This window comes from Halichoerus grypus, chromosome 8 (assembly GCF_964656455.1).
Source record: "Halichoerus grypus chromosome 8, mHalGry1.hap1.1, whole genome shotgun sequence".
NCBI classification, from domain to species: Eukaryota; Metazoa; Chordata; class Mammalia; order Carnivora; family Phocidae; genus Halichoerus; species Halichoerus grypus.
Genome location: NC_135719.1, coordinates 25,197,915 through 25,209,924, shown reverse-complemented (window position 1 = coordinate 25,209,924; position 12,010 = coordinate 25,197,915). Strand labels below are relative to the sequence as shown.

Sequence of the window (12,010 nt, the reverse complement as noted above, 5' to 3'; positions counted from 1 at the left end):
ACACTGACCCCCACTGAGCTCAGTGGCCAGCAGCCTCAGGACTGTTGTGGAATGTTCCACGCTATTGTGGAACCTTACAAGCGAGCCCACGGGATAAGCAAACACACCATTTGTATACACAGGGGTGTCGTGAATGCTCTCCCTTCCCCCACACCTGATCCCCCTCCCCCACCGGCCTTAGAGCCTGTGAAACAAGACTAAGAACTTTCAGAGGGGAAATCATTTTTCAAGGGCAACCCCAGACACCTGAGTTTTACAATGGTCATTGATCACTTTCAGGCAGAGACCTTGTCAGTTTTGCATTTGGTTTGAATAGACCCACAGGATTGAGTTCTTGCCCTGATTTTTACATACATAATAATGACACCTGCAAAAGACATCGAAACCCTTCCTGATGTTCCTGGTCAGGAAGTGACTCAGCCGGGCTGACTGCCCAGCTGCCAGGGCCTTGGGTACCTTGTGTGGTCATGGGGTGCCATGGGAGCGAGACAGGCATAGCTTCAGGAGCCTTCTCCACTCGCCAGTGCAGTGTCCTGGGGCCCCAGCCACCGTCTGTCCTGCCCTGGAAGGACCCCCTCTCCAAGAGGGAGTATGAAAACATGTATGGACGTGTCTCCTGCAGCAGGTGGCTCCCAGGGCCCATGGTCCGAGTCAAGATCTGATGAGAAAAGGGATGTTGATGTTGCCTCTAGATCAGCACGCATATAGATATCTCTTTTCCCCACATACGCAGTTTAGCGCCAAATAGGCACAGATACTGGGTCCCAAGTACATGGTAATCCCATTTTCCCAGGAAGCAGGTTTTATTTATTTATTTTTTTAATTTTACAACCAACTTACATATAAAAGTCTTTAATGGTAGAGGTGGACGAGTCAAATGCCTACCTAAAATATAAAATTCATTCGGGTAGCTACACATTCCTATTTAAAGGTTTATATTTCTATTTTAACTTAGAAATATTGCTGTTTTCTTTCTGTAGCATATTATAAAGTCAGACCCGATGAAGCTGCTGGGTGTGCGGGGTGAAAAGCGAGTGAATATGAGCAGTTTTGTAAGGTGCAACCAAACACTTGCCGGGTCTGTCTTCATCATCACTCGCTCTGCCTTCTGAGTCATCTCCCTCCCAGATATAACCTGTCACTGCTGAGTTCATAGAGGTGCCACCTCTTTTGGAATCTGTATGCGCTGCTCTCACTGGATAGTCCCTCACAAGCTGGGGCATCACTTAGCACTGTGTCTGCATGACTTTGCTCCGCGTTGGCCTGACTCTGCTCTGCATTCGGGGGATTCTGTACTACGTTAGGATCCTTAACCTTTTCCTTCTTTCATTCTGTTGGTGTGGACTCCCAGTCTCTTTGTATAACCACTTACCAGCTTGCTTTTAAGTGATTTTTAAACATTTCTTAGATCGTCCTCCCTCATTTGTGATTATGAAGTCATGCCTCCAGGAGATAGATTTCTTTGCTTCCTTTTTTTTTTTTTCTTAATCCCCAAGTGATCTTGCTACAAATAATTAAAGGCACCCCTTATCCCTGCCCCGAACTGTGAGAGGTTTTGTTCTCACTTAAGTATAAGGCAATTTACTCTTTTCCAAGAATCATTTTGAGCGAAATACGTCTCCCCCTTATATTCGAGCATACCTGTCACCGGTGTATAAACTCAGCAGGGCGGTAGGTGGATGTCCGTTCTGGCTTAATTATACATTTTTGTATATGAATCCTCACCAGTTCACTGTAAGAAAAGAGAGCTTATTATACTCTACACAGGACACTGGGCAGAAGTTCCGGACAAATCAGAGGTTCTCAGCTCTGGGTGCCCCTTCTAAGGATACTGATCGATTGGTCTGGGACATTGAGGTTTTTAAAAACTCATCAGGTAATCCCCCGCAACAGAGCCCAGCTCCCTCCTTGATGCCCTCCAGGTGGAAGTCATGTTGCTATGGCAGCCATCCCATGTTCAAGGTCTCCTATTGGTGGGACCTGCCCGTGTGACCTCATCCCTCCACCTCGGCACCCCTCAAACTTCCCTGGGCCCCAGTGCCAACTCCTGAGGTCTAGGATGGAACCCAGAAATCTGCATCCGTAATGCATGATGAATTCTCTTTTTTTTTTTTTTTTTTAAAGATTTTATTTATTTATTTGAGAGAGAGAGAATGAGAGACAGAGAGCATGAGAGGGAGGAGGGTCAGAGGGAGAAGCAGACTCCCTGCCGAGCAGGGAGCCCAATGCGGGACTCGATCCCAGGACTCCAGGATCATGACCTGAGCCGAAGGCAGTCGCTTAACCAACTGAGCCACCCAGGCGCCCCATGCATGATGAATTCTCAAGCCCACAAGCAGCCCCTGCCTGGTTTATCTAGAAGATAGACTGTGAAGGGAGACACACGCGAGGCCCTGGGGCTGGCCGTGCCCGCGGGGGAGAGTGCTTGTTCTGGTTGGAACAGACCAGAGCCCACCGGGGGGCTTCTGGTTCTCCCACCACTTCTGTGATTTGGAAAAGGCTGGGGCCCCTTCAGAGCACCATTCCCTCGGAGACTCTTTATCCTTGAAAAGTGAAAAAAAACACACGCAAAAAAAAACAAAAACCAAAAAACCATGACCCTGCTTGTCAGACTAGAACGCCGAGGAATTCACCTGGTGCACACAAGCTCTTTGGGGAGCAGATGGTACCAGCAGTCTCCCACTGAGCCTGTGCCTGGTGACTCCTCACAGACCCCCCCTCCCCGCCCCAGGACAGCCCCCCTCCGGCACAGGCCGAGGTCAGGCCTGACTGGGAGGAGACAGGGAGGCACATGATCCAGAGGGCACCTGGCATCGCCACCCCATGTGGCGTTCAGAGGACAGGCCCTGCGCCCCTCTCTTTACCCCCAGGTGCCGGCATGAACTCCAGCTGGGCCGTGGCACCTGAGGCCTTTGCTTTATTAAAGTTTTGCAGAATGCTCTCAGAACCCCGTAAATCACGGGTGGTGTGGGTGCTAGAGGATCCAGATGGAGAGAGTACACCTGTGGACCTGACTTTCCGGCTGGAAGAGACCAGCCTATTGGAAAGACAGTTCCGGGGGCTCCTGGGAGAGCGAGCAAGGGCCCAGGAGCTTGGAGAGCAGGATCAGGGCGGAGGAGCTGAGGAACGGGCAGGTTCCCCAGTGGTGCAGAGAGGGACAGGAGGAAGGCAGGAACTGCATGGGGCAGTCCTACCAAGTACACTCAGTGGGATGTCTGCTGAGTTACGCTGGGCTGGTCTTGGCAAACCCAGGTCTACAAGGGCTGGAGGTGCCAGCAACTCGGCCTTGGTGTCTGAGTTAAAACCGTGAGCCACAAATAATATGTGACTCCATGACTCCATGATGCAAGAAAGGTTGCACTTCCTTTTCTCCCACTTAATTCTGGGCCCCAACTCTCCAGCCTTGCGGGAAATTCAACCCCGCCCATGACTGAGCTCCCCTCTATAACCAAGGCCAGGGGAAGACTCCAGAGCCTCACGTAGCACAGAGCACTGGGGAGACGCCTGAGGTCATCATGCCCAGCCACCAAGCCACCCTGTCCGCCAGCTCAAGAATTTGGAAGCCCAGCTTTCTGCTTGGAACAAGGGTAGAGAGGGTGGGAAGTGACATGCAAGCCTCGTAAATTAATATTTCAGCAACTGTCTTGTGTCTTAGCTTGGGCTGCTGAGATGAAATACCATAGACCGGGGCGGGGCGGGGGGCGGGGGCTTAAACAACATACATTTATTTCTCCCGGTTCTGGAGGCTGGGAAATCCAAGGTCAAGGTACTGGCCCATTTGGTTCTTGGTGAGGGCCCACTTCCTAGCTCGCAGACGGCTGCCTTCTCACTGTGTCCTCACGCGGTGGAAGAAGGGCTCTGGTCTCTCTTCCTCTTTTTATAAGGACACTAATCCCATCATGGAGGCTCTGCCCTTATGACCTCATCTAAGCCTAATTACCTCCCAAAGCGCCCCCCCCCCAAAAAAAAACCATCCCACTGGGAGCTAAGGCTTCAACATGTGGATTTGGGGAGACAAAGCACATTCAGTGCATAACATCCTGAAACAGGCCTCTGTCAGGCAGCTGGTGCGCAGCCAGGCCCGCTCGTCCTGCATTACCCCAAGCACCTGGGAATGACATGCAGGGGCCAGGCGCAGGGGCGGCTGCTTCGCGGAGCCATGGTCACGGCCGCTCGGCCCGGGTGAGGCCCCAGCTCAGACCGTCCCTGTCTCCGGCAGTGCTCCTCGACCTGTGGGAAGGGCCTTCAGTCCCGCGTGGTGCAGTGCATGCACAAGGTCACCGGGCGCCATGGCAGCGAGTGCCCCGCCCTCTCGAAGCCCGCAGCCTACAGACAGTGCCACCAGGAGGTCTGCAATGACAAGATCAACGTGAACACCATCACCTCCCCTCGCCTCGGTGAGTGGCCCCAGGCTGCTGGGGAGGGCCAGCGAGTCCCCGCTGGTGGTAGGGCTTCTAGAAGCCAGAAAGCTCCCCCCACCCCCACCTTGGGGCTTATCCAAAACCCGGAGAGGCCAACGCTTGTCAGCTCTGTAGAATGTCAGAGGTTTCAGAGATGGGATTTCATTCTTTGTCATGAAAAAGACGTCTGCGAGCGGCGACCTCAAACACAACACCGAGAGCGCCCAGCTAGGCACTCTGCCAACAGTGAGGAACACAGGCGGATGGCTCCCCGTTAAGGTTTTGGGGCTCCCGTGCATGAGGAGGGCAAGGGGAGGGGCGTTCTTCCAGAAATGAAGGAGCTGGGGTGTCATTCACAAAACCTTGGTGGTGTTCCTTAAGCTGATGCTCGAGAAGAAAGAGGTGGTGATAGGTTGGAGTCTTGAATTCAGTGGCATGGGAGGGAGAAGAGGAACATTTAACACGAATTTAATGGTTCCTTTTAACAGTCTCTGCTTTTCCAAATAGAAATCCCTAAGGAATATTTTCCTCCCCAGAGCCCCCTTCCCTAATGCTGAAATGCAACCAGCACAAAGGGGGCTTCTAAGTTGTTTCACTTGGAGGGGGGGTGGTCTTTGAGCTTGCAGAGGGGCACTCGCAAGCTCTGCATGCACAACCCTCCTTGGGATGCTCCAGAGACCTCCCTCCGGCAGGACCTTCTCTCCGCAGGATGACCCTGAAGGAGATTTGGGCCACTTGCTTGCGCTGTGAGCTTCTGCTTCGATGCGCCCTTTGAGGCCCACTGCCCCATGTCATCCTGTCTTATAAATGCCAGCAGTGGTGGCGTCCTTCGCCAAAAAGTACCAGTGGGTGCTGCTTAGCTGAGAAGCAGGCTGCGCAGTGCCCTTGCCCCGAGGAAGCAGCCAGACCGCCGTGCTCGGCCAGGTGGTCAGGTTAGACACAGGAGTGCGTCCCCTGCAGAAAAAAGCGACATCACGTGGCCCTGGCAGGGGGCATATTTCCTCGAGTCCGTGCAAGGCTCCGGCATGTGAGCGAGGGCAGCCCCAGAGTGGGTCAGCCCGCGAGCCCTCTGTGTGCATGCATCGGGACGTCCCCATGCCATCCGTAACCCCTGGGCTCTCTCTCTCCACCATCCCCTTAGCCGCTCTGACCTACAAATGCACACGGGACCAGTGGACGGTGTATTGCCGGGTCATCCGAGAAAAGAACCTCTGCCAGGACATGCGGTGGTACCAGCGCTGCTGCCAGACGTGCAGGGACTTCTATGCAAACAAGATGCGCCAGCCACCGCCGCCCTTGCCGAGCTCATGACACGGGGCCCGGCGGTCCCCCAGCGCTCCAGCGCGTGGTCTGCATCCCGATGACATGGCTAGCTGAAAGCCTGCCCACCTGAGAGCACACCAGTCCTGCGGCCGGGACCCCCCCACCCCCCCAGAGCACACCGCCACTCACCCACAAGGCTGTCCCAAGAATCCAACCGTTTAGAACCCAAGCGTGGACTTGACGTTCGCTGTTAGCGCTTTTGTATTTAATATATTGTTAACAGCCACTGGATGGCTTTCTACAGTAAGGAAAAAAGAGGCATGAGTCACAAAATTATTGTCATTTCTAAGGTTCCGTGTACCTCAAAGGGAACACCTCTGGCAGACCGTTGTCGAAAGAAAGAGACGTCATTGAGCACTTCTGTCTTGGCTTTCTTTTGACGTTTGAATTCCCGGTGCTTGATGTGCCATGGGGGGATTATCCCCCAAAGGAGACATTTTACATTAAAACAGGCTTTATTCTGAAAGCCGGCGGCACCCTGGAAGGAAGGACAGATGTCAGCGAGCCTCTGCTAATGGCTTCTCCTGAGAGGACCAGGCTGCCGGAGCCCTTCTTGACCACACAAGAGTCAGCACTTTGCCTCCCGGCGCATCTCTGAAAACGTGTTCTCTAGATCGTGGGCCTCATCTTGGAAGTCTTGTCCCTGACAGTTTGAATCTCTATCAGCCAAGGATGCCAAGGCCACGTAGTTCTGTGTTGGGGAGAATATTCTGGAAGTGTCTGGGTTTGGGGAGGCATTTAATTTCTATACTCTACTGTCCACCGCATCAGGAAACAGAAAGTCTTTCTTCAAGGTGCTATGAAATGGGATGTATGTTAATTTGGGGGATGGGACTGGTTCCTGGCATAAAGGTGAGCTCAGGACAGCTTCAACCGGGGTGTAGGGCCCCTCTACCTTCTGGGGGCCTCTACTTCAGGCAGTACTTCGTAAAGCTTTGCTTCCCGTTGACCTTGGCCATCTACCTAAAGTTGATTCTTTCTAGAACCTCTGGCTACTTTGCCCTGGCCTGGGACTGATTTCCTCCAGAAGCCACTCAGCCTGGTGTGCCAGGATCCGTGGAGGAGGGCCCCCCGGCCAGGATCGCTGCACAACCACCGCGCCTTCCCATAGCCCAGACCTTGCGGGACCCATCACTGTCACGCTGTTGTCATTGACCCATCTTCTTAGTAAGGCAAGGATGACTCTCAGAAAAGCATGAAGAAAGTCTTTCCCTCCGGCAGCCCCTCAAAACAGAGCCGCACCCTCTCCAGAAGCGTGGACAAATGACAAGAGTACAGAAGACGGTGGGACCCTGCCCGCTTTGGGAGCTGGGAGGGAGAGACTCTAGATGCCAGGAGGCCTGTTTCATTCAGCGACTTGGTGGGTGTTTGATGGGTGCTTACGTTCAAGGACTTTACCGTGATAAACCCCCCGCCTTTGCCTCTCTGATTGCAGCCAGGGGGCCTCATGTATGTCAATCTCCCTGGGGTCAGCTCCAAGGACTTCCTGATTTATTGGTGCTGTGTTCATGTATCTGCTTTTGTTTTTGATGATGTCACAACTTTAGGGCTAACTTAAGGCTGTTTCAGTGTATGATTTTTCATATTCCAGAAACAGAGAAGTGGTAGGGATGACAAGAAATATGTGCGGTTCCACTTGAATCAACGAGAAGTATCGAGAAACCTGCTTGAGTGCTGTGTGTAAAAGACTGAAAGAATGCCAGGATGGAGTGATCCACCCTGCAGCGTAACCCCCCCCCAACCCCCAATGGTTGCACCGGAGCCTAAGCAAAATGCTATCCTCCCCAGCTCAGGCTTGGCCACCAACAGAATCCCGCAAACCCCGTTTCCACAAAACACTCAAATTCTTGGGGAGCTAGGGTTCCATGTTCCCCCCAGCCCCCAGCGGGCTAAGCTTCACCACAAAACATCAGAAAGATGGCAGCCTCAGACACTGAGGAGCAGAGCCGGGATGGCCAGCTAAGGAAGCCAGGGCAGCCTTGTTTGCTCATGCGCACCCTCGTACCCAAGCTGGGCAAGCCCAGAGGCGAGCCCTTTCCCTGGTGCCTCTGAATTACCCCCCACTGGGTCCCTTGACCGTATCCACTGGATGCATCTGGCAAGGGCCTCACACCTTCAAAAGGCAGATAACTGATTTGGTTCTTATTCAACACCCCGTTGGTTCCCCCAACGTTGGTGTCTTTCTTGACCTGTTTTAGCTCATGCCAGAGCACTGTTGCTCTGAAATCCCCCAGCCCGCCTTCTGTTTATGGCACAAGCAATGACCAATGTCAGCGAAGCCAGCCTGACGCTCTTGTACAGAAGACATTGAAACCCTGTGATCGCAACAGTGACGTTTCTTTATTAACACTACCCTGTACTGTCACTCAAGTACTGTACCTTTTTGATTGCATGAATGTGTTACTAACTGCAGAGTCTTACGACCTTATGGTGCTACTTTTGTGGGTACAAATGAAACCCTCTCACTTGACCATGGCTTGATATTATCAGAACACAGGGAAAGATCCTCGGCAGCAATAATATCATTGCTTTGCTCTCTTTTCTTCATTTCAGAGTCCAGTGTATATATTTTCCATTAGTTAACTTACATTACGTACTGTACCCATGGTATTGTTGTTTTACTTTTTGGTGCTGGTTTTGAAAGAAAAAAAAAGAACAGAAGACAAACATTGGACACCACTGTAAATGAAAAATTAATCATTTCATTGGAAGTGAGTCGAACATGTTTTAATAAAATGTTTTTCCATAACAATTTTAAGCTGTCTGTGAAGTAAAAGACGAAAACCAGTCCTCGAGCGCTGACAGAGGGAGGCCTGTCCTTCGGCAAGTGGTCCCGTAGCTCGCCTGGAACGGCGTCCTGACCACAGCTGTGGACGGTGTCAGAGGTCGCTGGTAAATGCAGTTCTGGCGGGTGGCTGGTCTCCCCGAGCAAGCACTAACGAATCATCCCATCCCGGGCCTCACCCCAGTGTGGCTGCAAAGCCCTGGGTGGGGACAGGAAGGCCTGACGGCTGTGCCGTGAGTCTCTGTCTGACACAGAGCGGCAGTTACCTCGCTCGCAGAGATGCCCATGCCCCTCCGTGGGGGTACAGTGACCCCTGGTGCGGGGCCCCCGCAGACTGGGCCCTGGGCATGCCAGAACGGGCACCTGCTCCCTACAACCTTGCTTTGCTACCTTTAGCCCCTGCCTCCCCCACCCTGCTGATGGTCCATTCAGCTTCCCTCCTCGTGCAGGGGTGAGGCGGAGCCCTGGCCCTGCAGTCCTCCCAGGCTGAGGACACGGCAAGGGTACCACACTGTGGGACCCTGTCTGGGCTTGACGAGGAGCAGGGATGTCACTGCTCCTTCTCCTGAGTGGGGGGAGGCGGTTCATCTCCTTCTGGCATCAAGGAGAAAGAGCTCCCCAGCCAAGAACTTGGAGCTCCATTCGACAGAGAGCGCCTCCTTTGAATGTTGGAGCAGCCCCCAGAAATTCCCTGAAGTAAAGACCATTTGTTTAACAGACAGCAAAGTGCCCACGGCACCCCCAGTTGCCAGGAAACGCAAGCCTGTTGCTTGTGTTAATTCTCATTAATTATCAGCCACCTACCTCCGAGATCTGTTGGTATCTTCTCCTCCTTTCTCTGAGAACTCTGATCGCTCTGGAACTTCCAAAAGCCCCGATGGTATGTCGTTTCTCCAGGAGTGGCTACAATTCCTGGGTGGCCCTCAGCAACTTGTTTGGTGGTGAAATTGACAAGCTCTCGCTCAGCGAGTGTTGAGTGGGTTTCTAGTAGGAACCAAGCACTCCCTGGAACTGATGATAACACAACAAAAGACCAGCTCAGAAGCCCAAAGCCCCACTGAGCAGACAAGCCTGGAGCCCCGGACAATAGAGAATGAGCGAGAGCTGCAGGAACTCCAAGAAGGGAAAGGTCAGGACCTCCTTTGTGGATTTGATTGGCCTCTGGACACAGGAAAGAAGGGTTGGGGTTGGAACTTCCATGAACTCTCCAGACCACTCCACTGGCTCATGCCCCTGTCCTACATTAACACAGTATTCTTGTGTCACTGGACCCTCAGATGCTCCATTGTATCTTGTCCTCAGCAGCCCCTATCCTTTGGGACATTCTCTTCTCGAAGCTTCTGGACCACTGTCTCCTGACTTGTCTCCTCCTTCAGCTCCTTCCTAGCTCTCCTTTCTCGGCCAGCTGTAGGCGAAGGAATGCCCCAGGGTTCAGCCCTAACCCCAATCTCTCTAAATACTTTCTCCATAGGTCATGTCACCCAGACCTGAGACTTTCAAAACCAAGCATATTCTGGTATCTCCCCAATTAACATCTTTGGCCCTGACCTCTCTCTTGACCTCCATGTTCATACATGACCTCTCCACGTGCACAGGCAATCCTGCAGGAAGCTCTGGAACTGGGATGGCCCTTCAGAGTTATCCCAAATCTGACACTTGTTGGGGATGGCCCACCTCTGCTCCATGTGACATTAGCTGGGGCAGTTCAAAGCCCAAGTAGAGGCTGGGATTATCAGAAGGCTCCCATGCTTGCCTATCTGGCAAACAATGCTGGTCCTAAGAACCTCAGCTGGGACTTTCAGCCAGAACACCTACACGTGACCTCTCCAAGGGGCTGCGTGGCAACCTGAAGCACAATGGCAGGGTTGCAGTGGGCAGCACTCTGAGAGAGAGCATGACTCTCAAGACAGCTGTGTCACTTCATGCAACAACTCAAAAGTTACATGGTGTCGCGTCCACCATCCTCTAATAGTTACAGCAGTCACAATGGCTCACATAAGTACAGGGGGAGGGGACGAAGAGTCCATCTCTTGCTGGGGAGAGTGGCAAGGCTCTAGAAGAGCAGGTGAGATGAGAAATGTTTAGCCATTTGGAGGAAGATTCACATACCCCCAGATGCAGAATACGCTCACTCTTTCCCTAGAGCTGCATCCCATTTCAACATCATGGTCAGGGTCAAAGCCCTGGATCTCATGATCTAAGTCAAGTGCAGGTGCAGGTTGCCTTCCTCCTGTGTGCAGCTCCCTCAGGGAGAGCTTCTTGAACACTATTTCTCTCAGTGTAAAGACCAGGGAACTCAAAAGAGACATTGGCTCCTCCCAACCTCCAACACCCAAGAGAAAATGGTGGGATGGACACAGGAGAACTGAAGTAGATACTCTCTATTTAGAAGGAGGGAAAGGGCAAGCACATGGTAGCCACTGTCCATAGCAGTTCTAAAGTCCTGCATGGCACATGTGACCGGCTCCATTAGTCCTAGCCCTACTGCTGGCGAGTGATTCTCCTGGGACTGCCTCCGGAAGCCAACGACACTTGCTCTTTGTTGTGATTCATTCTTAATGGTAGGGGAAGCATCCCCTTCGGAGGGGATGTCCTGGCATGCTTTAGACCTCTGGACTCCTAAACATTTCACTGATAAATATGTGTCTTTGAATATTCACAGTAATTATCTCCCACCTGCTAGAGCACAGGTATCTTACTAAGGCCTCCAATTTACCTGCCTCTTCTTGCTTGTCTGGTCTGATTAACAGGATATCATGGATACAGTGGATCAGTGTGGATTCTGCAGAGGGTCTGGGCAGTCCAGGCCTTCTGGGGCTATATCATAACAGAGTGTTAACATAGCCCTTGGAGGAGGCTGCACATGATGACTACTGCTGTCTGTCACACGTGAGCGTGAATTACTCTGGTCTTTCTCTCCAACAGAGATGGAAAAGAATGCGTTTCCTAGCTTCATAATCCTATACCTTGTATCTTGAACCTTGTCAATCAGCTTTAGAAAAAATACCACATCTGGCACAGCAGTCCATTTGTGGCTAATTCTATGACGGTGGTTAAAGCTGTGGTAGTCCACTGTTATATGACAGGACCAAATCTAAATTTGGTGAGGGCCCGACTGATGACTTTGATGGGGATATGATGGGATAACCTCCCCTGCATTCTTTAGGTCCTTCAGCATGACGCTCACATATGCCACCCTCACTGGGTTGCAATATTCCTATCGACTTACTTTCTTGCCTGGAGAGAGGGAGGCAGTTGCTCAGGCTTCCACTTGGCCTTCCCCGTGACAATAGTGCCTTGTTCCACAGGCCAAGTTAATCCATTCCAAGTGCGCATTCAGGGACAGGAGGAATGATCACTGGTGACTGTAAGGAACCACTGGGCCCACTAGGAACCAAACCTGGACCAAGACTCCATTTATTATCTATTCCCTTTCTATCCCTAGTCCAAAGTAGCCATAAATACCACTGGTTCTACCTCAAAATTATGCCTCTAGTCTGTC

General features: G+C 52.1%; 1 protein-coding gene across 5 annotated transcripts in view; it reads left to right on the top strand.

Annotated features, from left to right (window-relative positions):
- ADAMTS17 (ADAM metallopeptidase with thrombospondin type 1 motif 17) overlaps window positions 1-8,460 on the top strand; it is a 348,978-nt gene extending 340,518 nt beyond the window's left edge. For 4 of the 5 annotated variants that reach the window (XM_078078954.1, XM_078078952.1, XM_078078953.1 and 1 more), the window contains 2 exons: window positions 4,220-4,397; window positions 5,542-8,460. In XM_078078954.1, the coding sequence (XP_077935080.1) occupies window positions 4,220-4,397; window positions 5,542-5,711 (348 nt within the window). In that variant the 3' untranslated portion in view covers window positions 5,712-8,460. The remainder of the gene's footprint in view (window positions 1-4,219; window positions 4,398-5,541) is intronic. The other variant, XM_078078955.1, reaches the window with a different exon arrangement.
- Window positions 8,461-12,010: the final 3,550 nt, after the last annotated feature.